At 35.8% G+C, this 21,989-nt stretch overlaps 1 protein-coding gene across 2 annotated transcripts in view; it reads right to left on the bottom strand.

The window, feature by feature from the left end:
• Positions 1-1,836: 1,836 nt before the first annotated feature.
• Positions 1,837-21,989, bottom strand: part of STXBP3 (syntaxin binding protein 3) — a 22,478-nt gene continuing 2,325 nt past the window's right edge. Inside the window, exons 2-19 of one of the 2 annotated variants that reach the window (XM_075422275.1) lie at positions 21,836-21,885; positions 21,003-21,084; positions 18,690-18,766; positions 17,985-18,063; positions 17,050-17,150; positions 14,922-15,076; positions 13,974-14,064; positions 12,888-13,012; positions 11,334-11,438; positions 10,748-10,805; positions 10,449-10,514; positions 9,965-10,045; positions 9,226-9,364; positions 8,508-8,614; positions 7,938-8,036; positions 6,978-7,063; positions 5,214-5,362; positions 1,837-3,051 (exon numbers count right to left, since the gene is read on the bottom strand). In XM_075422275.1, coding sequence (XP_075278390.1) covers positions 2,960-3,051; positions 5,214-5,362; positions 6,978-7,063; positions 7,938-8,036; positions 8,508-8,614; positions 9,226-9,364; positions 9,965-10,045; positions 10,449-10,514; positions 10,748-10,805; positions 11,334-11,438; positions 12,888-13,012; positions 13,974-14,064; positions 14,922-15,076; positions 17,050-17,150; positions 17,985-18,063; positions 18,690-18,766; positions 21,003-21,084; positions 21,836-21,885 — 1,742 coding nt within the window. In that variant the 3' untranslated portion in view covers positions 1,837-2,959. The remainder of the gene's footprint in view (positions 3,052-5,213; positions 5,363-6,977; positions 7,064-7,937; positions 8,037-8,507; positions 8,615-9,225; positions 9,365-9,964; positions 10,046-10,448; positions 10,515-10,747; positions 10,806-11,333; positions 11,439-12,887; positions 13,013-13,973; positions 14,065-14,921; positions 15,077-17,049; positions 17,151-17,984; positions 18,064-18,689; positions 18,767-21,002; positions 21,085-21,835; positions 21,886-21,989) is intronic. The other variant, XM_075422276.1, reaches the window with a different exon arrangement.

Raw genomic sequence — 21,989 nt, 5'->3', positions numbered from 1 at the left:
GACGGCAAATGCCTATGACAGAACATACTTAAGACAAGCACATAGTGACGTTTCCTCAGAACATTCTCTGGCAAACTGAAAGCTCCGAGTCCTTCCAAATCAGCAGTAATATCTTCTTATCTAAAAGCCTTTGATTTTTTTTTTTCGCTCTCTCATCTATGTTGACGTTTATTTCCCCCCCTCACGTAACAATTTAAAGCATGCCATTACCACACAATGTGTCAGATGCTAAAGGTCTTTTTGTTTTGAATTTGACAACTGCAAGTTTCATGTGTTACTTCACACACCGAATAGGAAGGTGATGTGTCTGTCTCTTCAGTCTGCCCACTAACACGATTTTTTTCAAGGCTTCCATCACACACCCCTCCCATCGAATTTTCCCTCTTCATCCTATTCCAGCCATTCTCAACATGGAAATTGTTCCTTACCTTTAATTTTCCTCTTGGTCATCTCTGAATCTTGACCAGATTCAACTTCAGAAATACGTATCTCCAAGTGCAATGTATCTTTATTATCTAGGGTAGTCAGACCAACATCTGTGCTTTTGTGAATCTGGGTCCACATGCACAGGCTAGGTGTCTATTTTAAGATGTATAATATGAAAACAGGAACTTTATAGTGTACCTCGTACATGTGCTCTAAAATATTAGGTTTTGGGGGGGAGACTTCTATCTTGATAGAACTCTCCCATTCTTGATCTTGATAAAGCATTCTTGATCTAGAAAAAAAAGTAGCCAAGAAGATCCCTGGGAAAAAAAAATAAACATCTTCACAAGAAATTCCACCCCCACCCCCCGCAAGCCTCTAAGAAACCAGGAGCTGGTTTGGGCTACATATTGCTGTCAGAATCTTGAAGCACGTCTATTAATCCACCTTTACAGTAATGTTTGGCTTTGCCTTCTGGAAAAAGTGGGTGGTGGATTCCAAAACTCAAAAGTCTTCATCTTGTATTTATCAGCTACAAAATTTTGAGCTGGTGACAGCACTTAAGCCTAAAGCAGACACTTCAAGAAAGCCTAACTGCTGAACATGCAGAAGTAATCCAATATTTCAGGCTAGTATTTCTTCAGTGCTATGCAACAAATAAACATCAGTATAATGGATTTTATGTACTACTGAAATCAATTATTTCAGTCCTTAAGTAGGACACTTTGATATTATTATTTTGGTCCTTATTTATTGCTTTCAAGCTTTGGGAATGGGAAAAAAATTGAAACTACATATAGCTTTTACACCGAACATGGATTCTTCTGCCAAAGTGTCAGGAATACATATAATTTAAGCGTAATTATTTACTACTGATTGCAAAGTGTGCATTTTCAGTAAGAAAATGCTGAACAATACACTTCTTAAACATGTATTTTAGTCTGTGTTTTTATTGTGATATTTATAGTTAGAAAATAGAATTCAGAAAAATAATTCTAGATACTTCTACTTAATTTTTTTGAAGTTTGATGCACATGACATTTGATGAACCAGTTAAAGTGTTGGTTCTGTATTTCTACTGAAAATCAAGTCAGCATGCAGTAGCTTTCATATACACCTACATGAGCTAAGCACCTGCAACCACTTACCCTCATGTCCTGCAGCATTTTAGAATTGTGATATAATGTTCTCCCATTTCATTCCTCTCTGATGTAAGGGGGAATTTGACCTTTTTTCACCTTATAACTAACTCCCAATGAACTTACCTAGCAAAGATGTTCTCTTAAACTACTATTAACCCGAGGACAAAATTAAGGGAAAAGAAACAAAATCACCTTTCTGCAAAACAAACAAAAAAAAGAATACCTTTACAGCTGGGGAAAATGTAAATAAAGACCCATGAGTCATCTGTATTTTTTATCATGACATTTCACTCGGATTGTACATCCAACAAACTTAACATTTCAAGGCACATCAAAACAACACCCCTTTAAAAGGTTAGTAAGTTTACACTTAAATAATTTTCTAAGACAAATCAAAACATTACCAGTATTACAGAATTAACACAATTTAGAATTTATTTGATCCCCCTTCAACACAAATTTATGTGGTTCTTAGTGTATAACAAAGTAGACGAAAATAATAAATTCTCTTGAACACCTCACATTTTGCTATTTGGTTTGCTTTTTGCTTTTATTTAAATTAACAAGCCATTTGAAAGATTCAGCTGCTTCCCTTTTCCTCTTCTTTTTCCTGGCCCCCCTCCACCAAAAAGCAAATTTATATTTAAAATTTTGGAACTTCCATATCACAGGCAATTCAACTCAGAAAACAGACAGACTATGTAGACACAATCATAAAGAAATTAAGTTTTTTTTAAAAGCTTTAGTAATAATCCCTGTGTCTACTTAAATATAAAGTGTACTTCAGTGCAGTTGACAGTATTTCTCCATTCATTTATTGAAATCAGAACTGCTTAGTACTTCTGTGATTAACCTTCTACCTTGCCCACCACCCTCTAAAAAAACTTCTGATTTTTCAGTTACCTATATTTAAAGAATTTTCAATGAATTATTTTACAGAAAATATTACAGTTTGAGCCATTGCTCTTGGATGAAATATATTTACCATAAACTCATATTTACAAATTTTTCTTCTGAAGCCTCTACCTAAGAAGCTAGGCCCTTTTTAATAACTATTACAGAAAGGTTTCACAGTTCTCAAAAACAATGCCAGTTTATACATAATCATGATAACTTTCAGTATAATTTGTTAGAAATTAACATGCCCTTTTGAAACGGCACTTACAGTGTAACACCATCTATACTAATATAACCTCAGAAACACACGTGTTGATTTTTGCCCCCTCTTGTCTTCTACTCCCCCCCCAAAAAGCAGCAAGTTTAAAATATTAAATTACATTCTATTAGTCAGAACCATGTAGCGTCCCAGTACAATATTTAGAAAAGACAATTCTATAAGAATATGTACATACTATTTGTCATTTCCTAATGCATCACAAACATCACCATTTCTATTCATCCTTAATGCAGACCACATCCTTCGGTTTAGTAAGGCTCTTTACTTCATCCAGTAGTCTTTTAGGCGTCAAAATATGAGTAGAACCTGAAAAAAGCACATAAGCATTAACTGTATCAGACTGAAATTCTGACTTTCAGACATTCCCTCTCTAAAAAATCAGTCACATTCCAGTGTTTTTTACTGTACCTGGAAACCTGATAACCACAACAGTTAAAAGTGTTTTCATGTGTTATCATATAAAGTGTCATCATATAAATATAAGTGTCACTATTAGGTAGGTAGTGTCCCTCTTCCACACGCCGAGACATCTAGTTGAGGACTCTTACTTTGGATACAAGTTTCAAGTCCCTGCTCTGCCCAGTTTGAAACACAGGCTTGAACCTGGCCCACTTCCACTCTATGCAACTGTCCCAGCCTGCAAGAAATCTGCCCATTCTGTGAAAGGGCAAGTTAACGACAGGCTTTATCCTAGAGTCAATAAACCATCTGGATTAAAGATTATCACAAACAGTAGTTTTCCACAGAAATATCAGTTACAGAAAATTGGCTTTTTCCAGCTAACACTTCCTTGAAAAATTTGCAACAAACTCCAACTCTGGAGCAGCAAAGAAAATCCTTATTTTTCTTTGGGAGTGCACAACTACCTCTCTTTTTCTCATAGCGAGTGGTTAGAACTTCTACCATGAACGGTCACCTTACAATTATACAGGGAACTCTTAACTGTTTAAGATCAGGGCCGTCTTGAACCCTGGCTTTTAGTAATGTCAGTCTTAATGGGCTAATATTCTTCAAGTTCAGAATCACAAACACAGGAAGGTTTTCACCTTGCAGTAACTGCCAAATTTCAATGCTGCTTATCACCTTCCCTCAGGAATCAGGATTACGAACAAAACTACAGGAATCAACTCTGAACAAGATGGTGCTGTGGTTAGTGCCAGGTATTCCAGTGGAAGAGTGACCTACACTAAACATGGTTTTCTAAACCAGTCTCAGATGAAGAAGCAGCCTTTTTCAACTACATTCCTGTTGTCCTGGTCTTTCCATTGAAACTCAAAACTAGGACCAGCATTAAACCTACTTCAAACACCACCAAATAAACCAGCAAACAGAAAAGAAACCAAAAAACCCCAAACGACAAACACACCTACAACACGCCCCACTATTTTAAGGCAATAGACTCTAGATCTCAGAATCAAGGTTGTCATTGCTTTAGGGAAGAGTACTTATTTGTTTATTTTAAATGGTGGTAAATAGATTTAATCCTTTTTGAAACTCCAGACTAAATTTAATTACCAAATATAGGCATCTCAAGCAATTTAGCATGTGTCAGATGACCCTGCACCCAGACACCAGCTGCCACTGCAGATGGATTCAAGTCTCTGGTAAGGTTCTGTTTAGGAGCTCTGTTTTGATATATCATATATACAAATGTTTTAGCACCTAAATCTAAACAGCATTACAGGAAATAATCATTTGAAGCACAGCAGCTAATGGAGCAAGCATTGGCTGCCTCTGAAGTATTAACTGAGAGATTACTACCCCAGTTGGTAAATTCATGCATTTACTGCTGAATCTCAGTAAGATTAGGGAGACTGCTCTAGTTTTCAGGGCAAAAGCAACAAATCCCAGTGCAGTTTGTGTGAAGTCTCTGAAGAAACCATAAGAAAAACTAGAATATGTTGCAAAGTCAACTGAGCTATAACAAAAAAATTTTGTTGGGTTGGTTGGTTTCAGGTTTTTTGCTTGTTGGTTTTTTTTTTTTTAAAGGAAAAAACACTTATCTTCCCTTCCTCCCAAAATGATTCATTTTGCACCAAGTCTGACAACTTTCCTACTACTTCCAAAAGGAATTAGAGTAGTAAGTGTAGCTGCAGGTAAAGCAGAGTCAGCTGCAAAAGTTTGTGAGGACACTAAGGCAAGGAAATATAGGTCTGTTTAAATCCTTTTTGCTATATAACAGGCTACTTTAATTATGTATTTCTGATGTAATTCACGATGATTCTTCTGTAGAGCATAACTGCATTTATTATTCTTAATATCTTGTTGCAAAAAAAAAAAAACCCAAACATCAAGCAATCTAGATAAGTTGAAAAGGTACTTCTACATCCATAGTTTTAAAAAATAAATTGCCTATAGTACTAGTTTACTGAACCAACTTAGGGAATGTAAGAAAAAAGGTCCTTACATTTTCCAGAACCCCATGTAGTAAACCGCTACATACTACCCTTTTCGCAAGACAAGCTTACCAATCACAACTTCACAGGACTTGTACGCTTGAGAAACTTCATAAGCACTGCGCATCTCAGAATATGTAACTCCTCCAATCACAAATATAATCAGTCGTGCACTACTCTTTCGCTCATCTTGATAGGTAGCTTTAGGTTTGTGGCGTGCACTGTAAAATATATCAAAGTGCCATTTATATAGCTTTACTGATTAATTTTGGTAAAAATTCTACACTTAACAAGCAGTAACAACTTCTGTCATACAGTTCGTTTGATTATAATTTCGGCAGAAGAATTTAGACAAATTGATAATTAAGAATTTTAATGAAAACAAGTTAGCATATTACTCAAACTAGTCAGTTATCACAAGGGGGAAAATAAATACAAAGCAAAAAACCTTGTTGCACACACAGCTCACACACAAAGGACTTCTACAGAGCAGCTTAATTCTGCATGCTAGCAATTCCAGGGGCATTTTTCATGAGAGGTTCATTTGAAAAAGCTAGTGTCTTAGATTTTTTGGTTTCCAAATGTGAACAGAATCTCAAAAAAAAAAAAAAGTATTTGGCTGTTATCAAATAAGATTTAGATCACTAGGAACAAAAAAATAAAGTTCTTAAAATATACTTTCTAACACACATATAGTAATCGCAGATTCAGATTAAGTCATCTGCAGTCCTCATCTCTCTTTGCTAAGGTGCCTAAAAGATTCACAAATTTCACCAGCCTGTAAGACAGGGATCCAGTTACAACATCGAGGGACTTGCCCTGGTGTTTCCCGCCACTGATCAGCACAGTGCGTATCCAGGAACATAAGGACAGCCAACAGTTTGGTTAACAGTGGAAGTAACAAAAAAATTTTCCTAAGGCTGTGTATCTGTATCTTTTGTCTTCTATTTAGTCAGGTTAAATCAAAATCCAATTCAAGTGTGTCCTCCACATTTAGGATATGTATGTTTCCCTCCCTATGAATTCCAGCATCTGATTAGCACAATGAGCACTCCTGCGATACAAACACTCTTCTCTCTGTTTGGGTGTCTCACCATTTAAATAACACTACCAAAAGCGATAAAGCTGTCAAATTGACAGGTACTGTTCATAAAGTTCAAAAGCTAGTGCGATTAAAAAGGGGGAAAAAAAGGACTGTATAAATTAGCAAGCTAAAAAAACATTTCCAAAATCACCTCTCATTGCTACTCAGTTCAGTGTGCAAGTACATGGAACACACCATTGCACATTCATTAGCAGAGAACTCATTTCAAGACCTCTAACTTTTCTAAACTTCTCTAAACCATCCCCTGACAACAGGGGTCAAGTATCTAACAGGCACATACCCCCTAATGAGAGAGCTTACAGAAATTGAGTTCAACTTACTAAAGTCATTAACTTTGAGAATGACACCACCACTACCACAGCAGAAATAACTTTTAGAAAAAATGAAAGCTTCTTTATGTCTAAATCACAGTATACTGATAAGCCATTCCTACCTCACACTAAAAAAGCTCAATGGTTTAAACTTCTCAATCTGGGAATACAGAAACGTTATTCCTAACTTTGAAGCAAAATGGAGCTACTCCAAATAAAAAGCTGTAGAAGAGCTCTTAAACTAACAACCAAGTTCAGCATGTTTTAGATGAAATAAAGATACAGGTTTTACACATTAACATTACCTTATATAAATTGTTGCACCACTTAGTAAACGTACTTTTATAACCCTTTTATGATGTACATGATAAAAATACTAAGAAATGGGTAGATTATATTTCAAGAAATTGAACAACTTACCTTACTGCTCCTGAACCATTCCAGGTAGGAGGACACTGGGAACAATAAGGCCAGTCTTTTGAATCTAGTTTGTTTTCTATAGCATCCTGAAGGGCAAAACAAAGACCCACTTTAATCAGTATGTAGACCTAAAACCCACCAGGTTTCAACTTCCAGGAACTAAGTCTAACTGGAATTTAATACCAGCACATGCAATTTCTTAGAACAACACTCACAAGCAGCATCGCAGGAACCACACCCCTATGTAATAAAATGCTATACCATGCAACACTAAAAATTATCACAAGGAATTGGGAGTACATATGCTTTCTTTATAAACAAAGTATTGATTTAACTGTTCAGACTTCACTAGTAGCTTTTAATCTGTAACTACCCTAACATATTTAATTTCTCTATAGCAGTAAATGAGAGAAGTTGGGGTCCTCAGAAGACACAAATGAAAGTGTGAAAGTCACCAAGAATCTATGAATAACAGCACTGGGTCAGACCAAAGGTCCAGTGAACTTCCTATTCTGTCTGACATCAGTCACTAACTGATGCTTAGGAAGAGGTTTAAGAACAAAGCAACTACACCTCTTGGAAGCAACATTTTCCAGCCTCTACCGATCTACAGTTTAGATCCAAGTTACAGTTTAAAGACCTACTGGAGAAAAAAAAAAAATCCAGATCTTTAAATTACACTAAACACTGCCAATCACAGCACAAGCTGTTCAAAAAGACCTTTTGCTTTCACTTGCATTTGTTTCACCTTTAAAATGACCTCCAATAAGGATCATCACTAACACACAGCAGTCTAAATGTTTTATATTGCAGACAGACTAGAAGCGATTACTTTACTCAACAGGCGTATTTAACAAAAGTAACTCAAGATACTACAGAATTCCAAAAGATTGGCTGTAACTCTTCACTTGAGTAATTTTCTGCACTGCACCCATGAATGAACTAGTTGGTCAAACTTACCTCCATAACATCTTTGATAACAGGCGTCCACCTAGAAAGTTGAAAAGTTTCTTCTGAAGAACGGTCCCTTCTTGGGTGTTTATGTTGCTGAGCAGCAGACTGAAAAGATTTTCAAAACACGGTTGTATTATATAGTGCATTTGGATTTTTGAAACTTATTCACAGTTAGTAGCAGGTTGGGGGTGGGAGGGGGGGGGAAATCAGTAGAAAATATTAAAGAAATAATAACAAAGAACAACAGTTAATACCTGTAGAATTCAAAATACACTAGAAATAGTAATTTCAGAGACAAGGAACTAAGTTGGCATTTTCTAAAACCAACAAGCTCAAGCCACCATCTGATTTTAGAGGGAACATTACCAGTATCTCACTTTGAAAATTATTCATGTTAATTGTTTAAAGGATTTACTACTTACACACATCATAAAAACAAAAATTCCTAGTAATTGCCTACTTCCAACAAAAAAATAAAAAAAAAAAAAGACCTGGATAATACTAAGAGTTGCTGAAAAAGCTGCAGACAAGCGCTTGGGGGGTAGAAAACTACAAAATAAATAAATACATTCTTACTGAAGAGATAACAGGAACATCAAGGTATTTCCAATTTCTTATCATATCACTATCACTTTCTATTTGTACATTCTGGATCAGCTTGTCCAAGTTCTCCTGCGTAGTTCCTTTGATATAAGGAAAACATACAATTCAATTACTATATGACTGTAAAGACCAATTTTGTCTCACACATCCTGGCCTGTTTAGTCCAGGATTTTTTTTTGTTTGGCTGGTCTACTCTAACATAATACTATATTTTAGTTAATATTTGTGTAATGGTTCATTTTTGAGACTAAAACTCAGTATTTTTATAGATTCCTCAGACCCACATTCCGCCAGTTTCCTTCTCTTCCTTCACTACAAATTCTTCCCCATTAACTTCATTTTCAGGTTGCAATGGATATGGAGCTCCCCCTCTAACAGCTTCAATACTAGGTGAAAAGGATAAAATTTAAACTGTTGCACACATCCAAGCACAGGAATGATTCTGGAGCACTGTATGGATCTGCACTTCTATTGAATCTCTTAATTCCTTATCAATAGTATCTTTGCTACTAATTTGAGAGAAGAGAAGCTACACAGGATAGCCAGTATTTCTTTCAAACTTGGCCATCAACTCTAACACTGATGCTTAAGCTAACTCAAAATACTGGACTATCCCAAACTTCAGTTAAAGGCCATAGCACGTGGGGTGGGGAGGGCATGGAGGGGAGAGGGGTCACACAGCTTATCATACCATTTGTACTAAAGATATACAGGAGAATAGCTCTAATTTTGTCATAGCTCTCATGACTTTTGTTGAGCAGAACTGGAAGGAGGACTCTCATTGAGTCTTTCACTTTCTGACCTTCTGCATCAGTTCCAAGAGCCAAGTCCTAAATTAAAAAAAAGTTGGTTTAGTGAGTAGTCATTAAAAAACCCACTTTGTTTTGTGTGTTCCAAAATGAGTTTTTATGGAGCCGTAAGTTTCAGGAAACAATCAAGCTGCAGCAATTTAAACTCAGCATGAAAAGTGTTTGACATAATTATTTCAGTATTTACAGCATTATAGTAGCACCACATAACACTCTTAAACATTTAAAACTGTTCAATATCTAAAATTCATCTAGTTTTGCACCTGAGATTAGTAGTATAATGTAATGCCTGACACTAACTGGTGCTTTTCCCAGGCATTTTAAAAGTGCTTCCTTCTGCAGAACATAGTAAGGCAACTTCAGCGGAGATTTGAACAAACAAAGACGACCCTTATACAAATCAGCCAGATCGCACTTCCTTTACTGGCAGAGTAAGAGCCTTGTGTATCTCGCAACTTTAATACTACTACCTCAAAAAGTGATTAAAAAAAAAGACAACAAGAGACACACTAGTTTTATCAGTTAAAAACAAGCATCTCTTCCTGCAAACAAAAAAAACTTGCATTTGCAGCAAATTGTTGTTTGGTTTATGTGTTGTTTTTTTTTTTTTTTTAAACATACCTGTTCAGTTTTACATAGCCTTTCTACATTAGATTTGAACTTGCTCATGCAATCTTCTGCTAAGTTGAGATGGGTAACTTGCTAGAAGACAGAAAAAAAAAAAACAACACCACACACATCAAGCTATGATTTTTACTGGTTACAAGAGTCAATCCTTCAACTGTCATTCAGTACCATCATGCATTTTCTATGTTTTACCCTTCACTTGGAGATTGACCACCATGATACCTTTTAACATTAAACTGCTATGCTATCTTCAATCCTCAAAGCACGCAAATGATTTAAGTGGTTTTTTTATAGGCTAAAACAAAACACTTGGAAACAAGTTTTCTTCTCAAAATTTTACAATAGGTGAACATACTAATTTGGAGAAAAGTTATATAGCACACTTAACAGGAAAACGACAGAATAAATCTAGACTTCAACAACACAGAAAATTACAAAATAATTTAGTGTGAAGTTGTAGTTACAAAAGACCCCTTACCCTACTAATCTCTTTACGATAGTGCGGCATCTTTTTCATTAACTGGGACAGAGCAGATATCGATAACTGTGAAGGAATGATATAAGTTGAAATTTTTTTCCCCCTCAACATTTGACATCCTTATTTCCCTTCCCATTGCAGCCTTGCTTCCCCCTCCCCCCCCGCCAAAAGTTGCCATTAGATAAGCCTCAATTTCTGCAATAGGTCCATGAATCACACAGATGTCAGCAATTTCATAATGATTGATTACGAAAATAATTAAATTACCAGGAACAGCAACAATACATTAAACAACTTACTTTTCCTTCTGTTGCTTTTCTTTTTGCTGAAACTTCTTTCAAAAGTTTTGGGATTTCCCTGAAAAGCAAAAAAAAAAAAAAAAGGAAACATTCAAATGCAACAGCACCACAGTTCACAAATCTTTTCTTACAACCTGAAAAGAATTGACAAGAACTTCTGAATGAAAGTAAGCGCTTCAAATACAAGTCTCCTTTAGAGAAGGGAGTGTTTTTTGACAAAGCAAACTGAAGTGAAACATACTGTTCACGACAGCTACGTAATGTCATTTAACACAATAACTTGCTAGTACTTTATGCAAAATAATCCCTTCAGATTTAAATAATCTGAAGATACTTCCCAGGAAATAATTTTATTTCCATTTTCCTCAATAATTGATATTAGTAAAATTGCATACCTCTGTACATACTGTACTTTGAACGTACATTTTCTTCCTGGCATCGATTATTTAACAGGATGCTGTCTGTACTACAAACCATCTTCTCTACTGCCTGTATTCCTACTTTCTTAACAGCTCAAATACCTTCCCTCTCAAAGAAACTTTTATAACTTGCATTTTTAACATTTTTTTGTTGTTTATTCACATACTCTATCACATCTGCAATATGCTTGTGCCGAATCTTCACCCAGAGCTCATCATCTTCCTCCAGAATTGCCTCCCGTTCCTTCCCAGCAGGTCCTTCTGTTTTGTATCTTCCAAGAGAAAATTCAGACAGTCATTTGGTTTGGGTTCCTCCCTGCCCCCCCCCCCTTCTAATAACTCGTTACAATATTAATTGTTATGGTTTAATCAACACACATGGTAATAGCAGTAACATACACCGGTTTTCACTTACAAGCCAAGCTATTGCCCAACAATATAAATTACATAAGGATTTTACAGATTGCACCTCTGAACATAAAAGCAACAGATGAATTCTAGAATGAATATTTTCTGGACATTCTTTTAAACCAACAGTAACTGGAGTTTCAATCATACATTTACATGCATCTCAATTTCTCGTCAGCTTGCAACGTCAGCTTCCCTTTGGCTTCAAACGCAAACTGTGTGCAAAGTAATACACATTGAGATTGCAAAGTGCAGCTTTCTATATCTATTATAAGACATTTTGTAACTCTGAAGGAAAATTAAGCCCCATTCACCCACAATATAGATAAAGTAGGACAAATTACTTCACATACACAAGAAACATGCTTCACAGCACTACAGACCAGCTATTACTTTTCTACAAACAGAAATAAACCTATAAAGCAAGACAGCAAACATATAACATAAGGTTTTCACATTTACAGAAACTCACACAGTGTATGTGGCCAGAAAGCAGAAAAATATTTTAAAAATTACAAGATTAATTGTGAAAGTCAGATCATGGCTACCTAGAAAACATACTCTGCTACATTTTCATACCTACAAATCTGAAATTTTGTGGAATTCTACATTTTCAATTAAAACATTCAATCAATGTTTCTGACAGAGAGGATGCACATTGCTGTTTGCTTAACTAAACAATGATCGGATTAGATCTCACTTGTGGTAGCGGGTGATCAGAAAGCAAAGCCTTACCAAGATCTTCGTTGTCAGAACAATCCAGCAACAAAGTACGCACCTTATGCACAACAATGTCACACTATGCCAAACAGTGATAAAATAATGCTTATAAACTGAACGTGGCTTACCTAAGTGTGCATTTAGGATAGAAATGTAAATTTTAACTATGACACAAATTACATAACCAGAGCTATAAAACTGATCATTCCTGAGAAATAACTAAGCTTCTCCTCAGTATTCTATTACTGGTCTTGTTAGGCCAAGAAGGTTGACAAAATGAAAGAAAAGGTAGTGAATCTGAATGTGCTCTACCAAGGTTTTGCCTCAAGTCTAGTACAAAGCTCTTTGCTTTTTAAAAAAAATGCCATTTGTTAGACTCAAAACTTAGCAAAAATGCCAGTTAGACCCTACCTAATCTTAAGTAAATGAAGTTAATAAAAAGTGGAAGTCACAAATCCAGGAGAAAAGACTAGTAAGTGAAGCAACACTTATGTAATATAAGCAGCTAATATTGCTATGGTGCAATTCAGCTAAGCGATTCCACAGATTTTATAATCTAGAAAATTGTTTGGATTTTTGTAAAAAGTACTTGCTTGTAGGTATCATTTTCAATTGGTAGCAGATCATACGCCATTGCCTGGAAGGTGAGTTCATGAAGTACAGTTGATACTGGGTCAAAGCCACGATCAATTATTATTAGCTGGGAGTGGGTTTTAGCCTAGAAAGCCATCAAATAAGTGTGGAGTTCAGACATACAGTGCAAAGTTAAGGCATGTTAACTTTACATGAAGTTACAGCATTGCAAATACTTTTGGAAAAATAACAGAAAAAAATCTAAAAGTATGGTCCAAGGGTTTATCAACATAAATAGAAACAAATGTTTAAATGATTACCAGAACACAGTGGTTTTAAATACTCATTTTAAGGCAGTGCTCTTAGCCCATTAGAATGCATTCTGTAAGCTCACCTAGTGAAGAAAAAATGTAAAAAAAAAAGACACACACACACACAAAAAGGCCTCACTGATTTTTCGCAAAAAAAAAAAGTGTATTGTTTGTATTTCAGAGTAGATTATCTATACTGTGCTGCAATACAGAAAAAAAAAAAAAAATCTCCAAGCATTCAACTGAAAGTTTCACTTTGGGGCTTAGCAGAGTGGCAGTAGCATCAGGTACATTTATTTTGTAGCAGAATGGAATGTCACCAAGTCAGAATGGTTTAGCCCGTAATTCTGCATTTAGGCAACTGCCCTAATCTGCAGTGACAGCTCAAAAATATTATCTATGTGAAAAAGCTGTATCTTTGTTGACAATAAACCCCTTAATGGGAGACATTTCAACTCTGCAGCAGAGCCCCTTCTACACACAGCCCTATGGAAGGTGATGTTAAAACAAAAGTTATCCACTTTTCTTCAGGTTTGTATCATCCCCTACATTATCCTAGGTCAAATTTTTCAAGTACATTTAGTTTGATCATACAAATTGTATTTCCTTACATACAGATTTACCTTATCAGTTACTACCTCTGAGTTGCTTTCATACACGAAAACTAAATGGCAACTAGTTGCCTTTATGAATAAATAAAATCTGGTTTTGTAGAACCTACTGTCAAAACGTACTCCAAAGATTATTCCTCCCCAACTTAGAAAAAAGAAGCAAACATTTTTGTTCACTTTCTACCTTTATTTGGCTTTTCTCATCAGTTTTGTAGTAGTTTTCAAGATTTTTTTCAACAAGCTGTGCAAGTTTGCTGGCTTTATCAGATAGTCCGCTGGGAAAAAGGAAAGATACAAAAATGACTTAAATTTCTTCATCAAAACACTAAAACAGAACCTTTAAAACAGGAAACTCCCTACATTGATCCTTTGGTTTCACACGCAGTATCTGAACTCCACTCTAAGTATTTCCAATGTATTTTCACTCTTACATTACGATTCTACCCTTTGAATGCTTCAGGTATTTCACACAGTAGAAACTGCTCCAGCCAAAAAACTGCCATTAGCTGGCATATGGCCCAGAACTTAAAATTCTCACTCAGAGGCAGGAAACAAGAAAGAAGAAAAAGAAAAAATAGTCAAGCAATTATTTCTTTGTTATCTTTGCAGAGAAACGTTACACTACAAAATGCAACTCTTGAGCATCATTTTAGATGCCTACTTTGGCTTCAGAGATCTTACTCTGTACCCTCTAGCAAAGCTCAAAAGAGGTATTCTCCTCAATATCCCTACTACAAAGAAATCCTGATCCCATCTGCCTCAGCAATTTATGAATTGCTTAGTGCCAAGCGGAGCCACAAAACTACCAACAGCAGCAGTTCTGTTACAAGATTATGCATGCAGTGTGTTAGAATGCACCATATTAGAGTGCCACCCTACTGACCAAACATGAAACAAGCAGTTCATAGCAAAACAGAATACAGTAAGTACTGTTACAAGAATAAAGACAGAAATAATTCACTGCTCTGCCTACACTTCGCAAATTCCTGTCATGCCATATTTCAGAGTTGTGGATTAAAAACAATTAATCCACAATAAAAGAAACTATACTGTAGCCTCAAGCTATTGCCAAACGATGTAGGAAGTCCTAGAAGTGAAAGAACTACACCATACAATCCAGTTTTTACCCCACCTTTTATATCGTACTCCTGGATTCTCATCTAGTGTAGCACATAAGGTAACAATTTGTTCAGCCATTACTTGCATTAATGTATCTTTATCCTTTGTGTTTTCCAGAGTTGGACTATAACAGCGGTAGAATGCATCTGGGACATTGAGAGTAAATACCTATGTAAAGCACAACCAAGAAAAAAAAAAAGGCTTAAATTGTATATTTCTAAAATATCTGGTAGAAGAACTGCTAAGACTTTAAAGCTACATCCTGTAATAAAGTCATGCATAATATACTTCAAAAAACCCAAACCCACACTTCAGTCCTCTTTCTCTGTCCTGTTGTTCTCACACTCTTTTCCTCTATTACTGTCCTTCCTTATGTAAATTACTGTATTTTTAAAATTACTTACTGTCTATACAGATAGAGGGACCTGAGAGACAGAACTAAATACCGTCCAGTGTCTCATACAGAGTCATACAACGCAATACCGGAGTGATCACTGAATGCATCAAGTTAAACTTGTTTAAAATAGAATTTTACATATTGTATGTTTAGCATATGAAGACTTTACCTCCAAGAATTGAAATTCTTCAAATGCATTAAAGCCTGATAAAAAATGTTTAGTACTACACAGAAGAAAAACTTTTTCAACAGTTTAGTAAACTGAATGCAAACACTAAAACAATCCCATTGTCGGTAAAGGGATTTTCTCCAGGCTCAGATAGGCTCTGACTACAGAGCCAAAGCAGAATGTCCACCCAGATAAAGGATGTTCATTTCATTCAAGTAGATAATCACTTGGACTTTGCCCAGGGCTCAATCTGATTATTTACTCTTATCACCACAGAAAGCAGGCCCAGGGATTTTAAATAAGAACCCATTAACATACTGCATTCCTTTGCTCAAAGGGTGCTCACAACCCAAAATACTGAGAACACGGAAACCAAAATAAAAACAAGAAGAGATTAAGTGCTGCTCGTTTTTCAACTTCAGAAAGACAGTGCCAATTTCTACTTTCATGGCAGGTCCTCCAGAGAACAAGGACAATAAAATTTTCCTATGTCTTCTTTGGTAGAGGAAGCTATAAAAATTTTTCTTAAGAGCAGCTTTAACAGAACTCCCACAGTTTGCAACAAAGCTTTGGAACATCAACACCACTGCAAAACAAACCAACCAACCACCATACTAATTATTCTCAATCTAATGGCTTCTCAATCTAAATAATAAAAAACCTTTATTATCAGAAGTAGTGTGTCTTCAAACTAGTAAACTGCACCACAGTAAGACATGGATAGCAGCAACCTCTCCTATACTCACCTGCCACTTGCTATACATAAGAGTTCTGACCCTTGCTATGTTTGCAAAGTTTGAAGAATATAGGAAATACTTGTGGGAAACATTCACAGTTAGTTCTATAACTCCCAGTAGTGGACAGAGTTTGGGTGCTTCACTATATGAGTATCAGAGTGCGTTTCAGCCCTCTGTATCTGATGAAGTGCATAAGCAATAAATTATTTCTCAACACAATACCCACTGTGTGGTTTCACATGGAAGCCACTTACTGGTTTCCATTGGCAGTCTCAAATTTTTAATTGAGAAAACATGGACTTCCACATTTTCCTCTCAAAGTCTGCAAAGTTGTTATTGCTTTTATTTCTTTGTGAGCCTTTGGTTTTGTTCCCCTCCCCTTCAGTCCTCTTCATCCGTTTGGTCTCCTTTTCTGATTTTCACCGAGTAGTTATGATGCCCAAATTAGTTCTACTTATTCCTACGCACCAACCTACCCAGTTTGTCAAAATAACAGCTCAGTATAAGCAATAACAAACTTTACTGCTTACTAAAGACAGGCCAGAATACTTTCCTTCTCTTAAGGAATATATTTCTTCTCTAACCTCTCTACCGCAACTGACTCCAAATCTTGCAAAGAGGTCAACTGCAAACAGTAAATCTTTGAGTACAATAGCATTTGTTCTCATCTAAAAAAATACAGGCAACCACTAGAAATATCCCAAAACAGCAACAGGTCTCACATACAGTTTGTCAGTAAAAAAAAAAAAAAAAAAAAGAAAAAAAGGTGCTACATTCTATTTAATTGTTTCCTAGCAGGTCAACACCACTTGCTGTTCGAACAGAGAACAAAACTTACCTGAGACTCATATGGGAAGAAGGAAATGTTGATCTCCTTGCATCTCCTTATTGATTTTGCACAGGAAGACTTAATTTTATTGAAGAGGTTGTCAGGACAAACTAGGAAAAAAAGAAGATTCAAAGTATAAATCATTTATGCGTATTCCAGCTGTTACCTCACTTATAAGCTTACAGTATTCAGCACAGACAATTCTAAATTAAGAACCAATTAACATAAAACAAACCAAGAATCCAAGAGTTTTTTTATATCAATTTCACATCTCCTTTGATAACATATGGTAGCAGATATGCACCATCCACAGAGACAGTCACAACTCAGTCTCTGCCTTCAGTGGCCTGTTTGGGTTTTTTGTTTTTCCTTCTTACACAGCTATTTTAGTCACACTGACTGACTGCAGAGGAACATGCAGCCACATTAACTCTATCTGCACTAACTGTCTCTGCTTTGCAATTTGTATCATGCATGCAAGGGCTAAGGAGGCACCTTCTTTCAGGTGATGGGGAAAAAGAAGCCGGCTCGGCTCTGAGGGAACTACCTAATTAACCAGTTACAAAACCTTTTTCTTGCAAATTCTCGTGCATTTATGAGTACTATTTTGTTTTCGTGAGATACATAGTTTTACTTGAATCCTCCACACTCTTCAACACACAAGACTGGAATACTTTAAAAATAAAACCAGATTACCTAAACTAAAAGTTGAGGTGGGGAATGATCAACATTGTTTGGTAATTGTGAAAGAAATGACTACTGCCACATGGCACAGTGACCATGTTCTAGCAACCCAAATATGTTTAATGACTTGAGTCTCAAGTCTTCCCTCAGGAAACAGGACCCAAAATTTTCATTTCCTAACCTACAGAAAAGAAAGCTGAGAAGCTTACTTATTTACATGTATAAAGTTACTTATCAACCTACAATAAAAGCTTACTTACAGTCAGTGAAATACACATATGCTGCTTTGTATCTGCTGGATGATTTAGTAATGAAATCATCAATAAGCCCATCTACAGACTTAAGCGGGTAGGAAAAAAAAAAAAAAGGAACAAAATCATTACAGTGTCTTGCCTTTCCTTATACCAGACAAAGCTTCTCTCTCTCCTCTCCTCCTGCCCTGTTAACTACCCAGTCCCACTCAGGACTACTGCAAATCAGCATATAAGAAAACACTTAAGTAGAAGATTTTTAATTCCAGACCAAGAATAAACAATTACAGAAGGTCAGCCATGCACCAAGATCACTTTAGGAAGCAAAGCAAGCAGGATACTTGCAACATTTTTCAGCTGTAACAGTGCTCAGATTTATTCTCTCAAGAATGTTTAGGAAGTAACAGTAATCTCTTATTAGAGCCATTGCTTTGAATTCTATTGCTCAATGCATTGCATCATTATTTGATACAGTATCTCTTTCAGTGAGGTAACTAATACCTAAGCAACGAAACAGTGCCTCCATTGATCAAAAAGTACACATTTGCAACGTACTCTATGGTGACACTGCATTGTCTTTTCATTATGGAAGACTAAGCATCACACAAAATGCAAACAAAGTACTGCACAGTTGTACACAATAAATCAATATTTTAAAATAATATTGCTTTTTCAGTCTGAGAGATCTTACGACACTTTCTTTGAAACACTAACCTTTTTGGTGGGAGTTATGAAATATATTGCTTTCATGTGTGGGACTGGCTCACGGTTTTTATATACGTTCTCCACCACTATAAAGTAAGAAATATTGCGTTTTTATAATTAAGAGCTTTATGCATCTTTAAGGAAAGCACTGTATTATTTTAGTACAGAGATGATAAAAATAAAATAACACAAATCAAGCTGTCCATAAAACTAGTGGCAAGGACCTATTTTCCGCCAAGAAAGCCTTTATTTATTTATTATTTTAAAATACACCAAGTTACCACAAGACCTCTTCAACCCTCAGTTTATCATCAACTAAATTTGTAAGACTAAATTTTTCCTGGCTATTCTACACAAGCAGAGTTTCACCCTCACGCAGAATGGTATGGCAGTACAAGCATGCTCGAGCTATGGAGCCCAGTATGAAATATCTTGCAAGAGAACTGCCTCGGCAAGATTGTTCTTCCAGCATTCTTCCAGCACACTGAAGGAGAGGGAGAATGAAAGTATGCAGGGCATCATTTTGGACTGGAGCCTCTTCTGTCCTTTGTTTGCCTATTTCCTGAGCTCCTACTCTGTTTCAGTATAATTGCAGGCACAAATTAGACATTTTCAGCACATCAGCTTCACTCAGCTCTTGATTTTCACTGTTTAATAAAGTCATTACTATCTAGTGTTGCAGTACACTAGCTTGAGAATGCAGAGAGATTCATGTTGCTCAGTAATTCTGAGGGGGAGGAACAAGGAAGGTAAGTCATGTCAGACATTTAGGTGTGGAAAGACAGGTTCTTTTCAGTAGTGTACTCACTGAAAATAAAAGGTTTCTTATTAATGAACAGGATACAGGCTCACTGAAAGTTTCTCAAACGATAAGTAGTACACATTACATTTGAAAATACACTCCAAAGAGTGAAATGTATACAACTTTGCTCTTAAACTTCCAGAAGAATCATATTATACTGAACAGCTGGAATAAGAAAAGTCTTGCAACTTGTGGAAAAATAACTAAGTCTAAATACGCCTCTCTTACAAAAGTGTTTCTAAAAATATATACCTAAAGCTAATTAAAAACTAGACCATTTACATTTTGTCTATTCATTTCAATTTCAAAAACTGGCAGGGAAAAAGTTTAGTGTATCATCCTGCTAATAAACATTACAGAAAGGTCAATCAAAAAACAACTTTGAGAAGTGTTTTATGATAGGAAAAACATCCTTTTTTTTTTTTTTTAAGTTGTAGGGAAGACAAGCCCATACAATTTACTAGAGGGAAGACACTTCTTTTAAAATACATGTAGAAGAACAAAGTCTTATCTAAACAGGCATACTGCATAACTGAGATGTATCACAACCCATCTATTATTCACTGTTGGCAGCATCCAACATTAAGGAACAGGAGTGACGTTCCAGCAGGTAAGAAACTCTAATCCACTAGAAACTACTCCCAAGTTCTTTGAAAAGTGACAAACTGATTAGCTGATGTTGCTTATGAATTTACACCAGTTAAAGTAATCACTGATATAATTTAGTTTCAAGTTTTTGTTGCGGATATTTTTTTTTTTTTAATTACGGAAAGCTCTTGTTTTGAGAGGAGGCTAAAATATATCTGCACAACATAGAAATCAAATTTAAATTCTTGCCTCTGTCATATCCAGTTGCTTGCAAACACTTCTCAGTTTGTCTCTTATTGTCTCCTGTTCTCATTTTGTCTTCAGTACTTCAATTTCTCCGCCCTCGTATCCTAACTTTACTGTTCATAAGCATAAATGAATTCAAGGCAGCAGATATTACCGATTTACAGAACACATTAGGAAAATATGCCGAGAGCAATTTGCCTATTCTTGTGTGTCTTACTAACCTTCACTTAATTCTTTACTGAACTCATTTCCCTTCAACTTACAGATAATATCCTTAAAATCCCTCTGTGACAGACAACTTTCTTATTTACCCCATCCTGGATGTTAGCAAACAAACACCCACCCCCAAAAAGACCCCACACAAAACCAACAAAAAACACAACCACAAAACCACCAACACACAGAGACAAAAAACCTTACAGCAATCTTTAGCAAAAAGATTAATATAAAAAGGATTTTAGCTTCTTGGCAGAGAAACATTTGATTTCTCATGAAAAAAAATAAACACCACAACAACAACTGTAATTACTGTACAAGCCAGAAAGTCTGCTAGTCTAATATACCTTAGCTACCTGTCTTCATCTACCAAATTAAGACAATTTCTTGCAAGGGTACCAGCAATTTTATTCTTTCCCTTTTTCTTATCAGGATATTGCCACCGGTATATCAAAAAGAATTGCGCTTACCTGTGATACCCTCTGCCAGTAGATCAGTCATTTTGCAGCACAGTGACAGTAATTTAGTAGTGTAATCATCTAAAAGAATTATCTAAATATATTTAAAAAAACACAGGTATTTAGATAACATGGGTTTACTATAGCTGATTTATTTATTTCCTTAACAACTTGCCATGGAAATTTGAAGCTGAAATCAATTTTATTACTCTATATATTTTCATCACTCGCATACAGCAACTTTGCAGTGGGAAATTAATCTCAAATAGCATCAGAAGGCAGCTCCCTACATACAGGATTTCAAAAGATGAGCTCCATCTTAAATACGTAGCTTGTCCCTACTAATCCTACTAGAAAGTATTTAAAAACATTCGCTTTGACACAAGCCTTTTGAATTCCTGCCAAATTTACCCCATGGCCTGCTTCAATTTGTCTGTACTTACTCTACAACTGTTTTACAGTTTAAGCAGCTCTTAACAGGTATCGTACTGCTGAATCCTGCTCCACATCTATTGCACAGCAATATAATTTTTGAAAGTAATGAAGTACAAGTCTTTCAAAAGAGAAGTGAAGATAAACAGAAACAGTTTCTATTTTTTTTCCCCAAAACTTGAAAAAAATATTGAGAGAACTAACCATTTGTTCTCACTACGCTAGCCCTCAGATTTTTCTTTACGGATTATACAGAGATCTGAGTTAACAGAACTGAAATCCATTATTTGGATAGAAAACAATTTTAAGTGAAAGTGACAGTCATTAAATACTTCTTCGTTGTGTACCCAGTGATACAGATTACTTGTTCAAGTGATTCTAACATTCTTACAAAAATTATAACAAAACTATACCTTCCATTCTTCCTCCTTCCTGCAGTCATCAAATATTGATGATTTTAGCTCTGTAAGAAGAAACAGAGATAGACAGTTTACCAGTTAGAGGAATCAAACTGTTACTAAAAAAATAATTCACCCATTTGGACTCATATGTTGAGACCTAAAAAGG

The sequence above is a fragment of the Opisthocomus hoazin genome, chromosome 6 (genome assembly GCF_030867145.1).
Source record: "Opisthocomus hoazin isolate bOpiHoa1 chromosome 6, bOpiHoa1.hap1, whole genome shotgun sequence".
Taxonomy (NCBI): domain Eukaryota; kingdom Metazoa; phylum Chordata; class Aves; order Opisthocomiformes; family Opisthocomidae; genus Opisthocomus; species Opisthocomus hoazin.
Note: the sequence above shows the minus strand (reverse complement) of the source record. Positions and strands in the feature narration are given on the sequence as shown.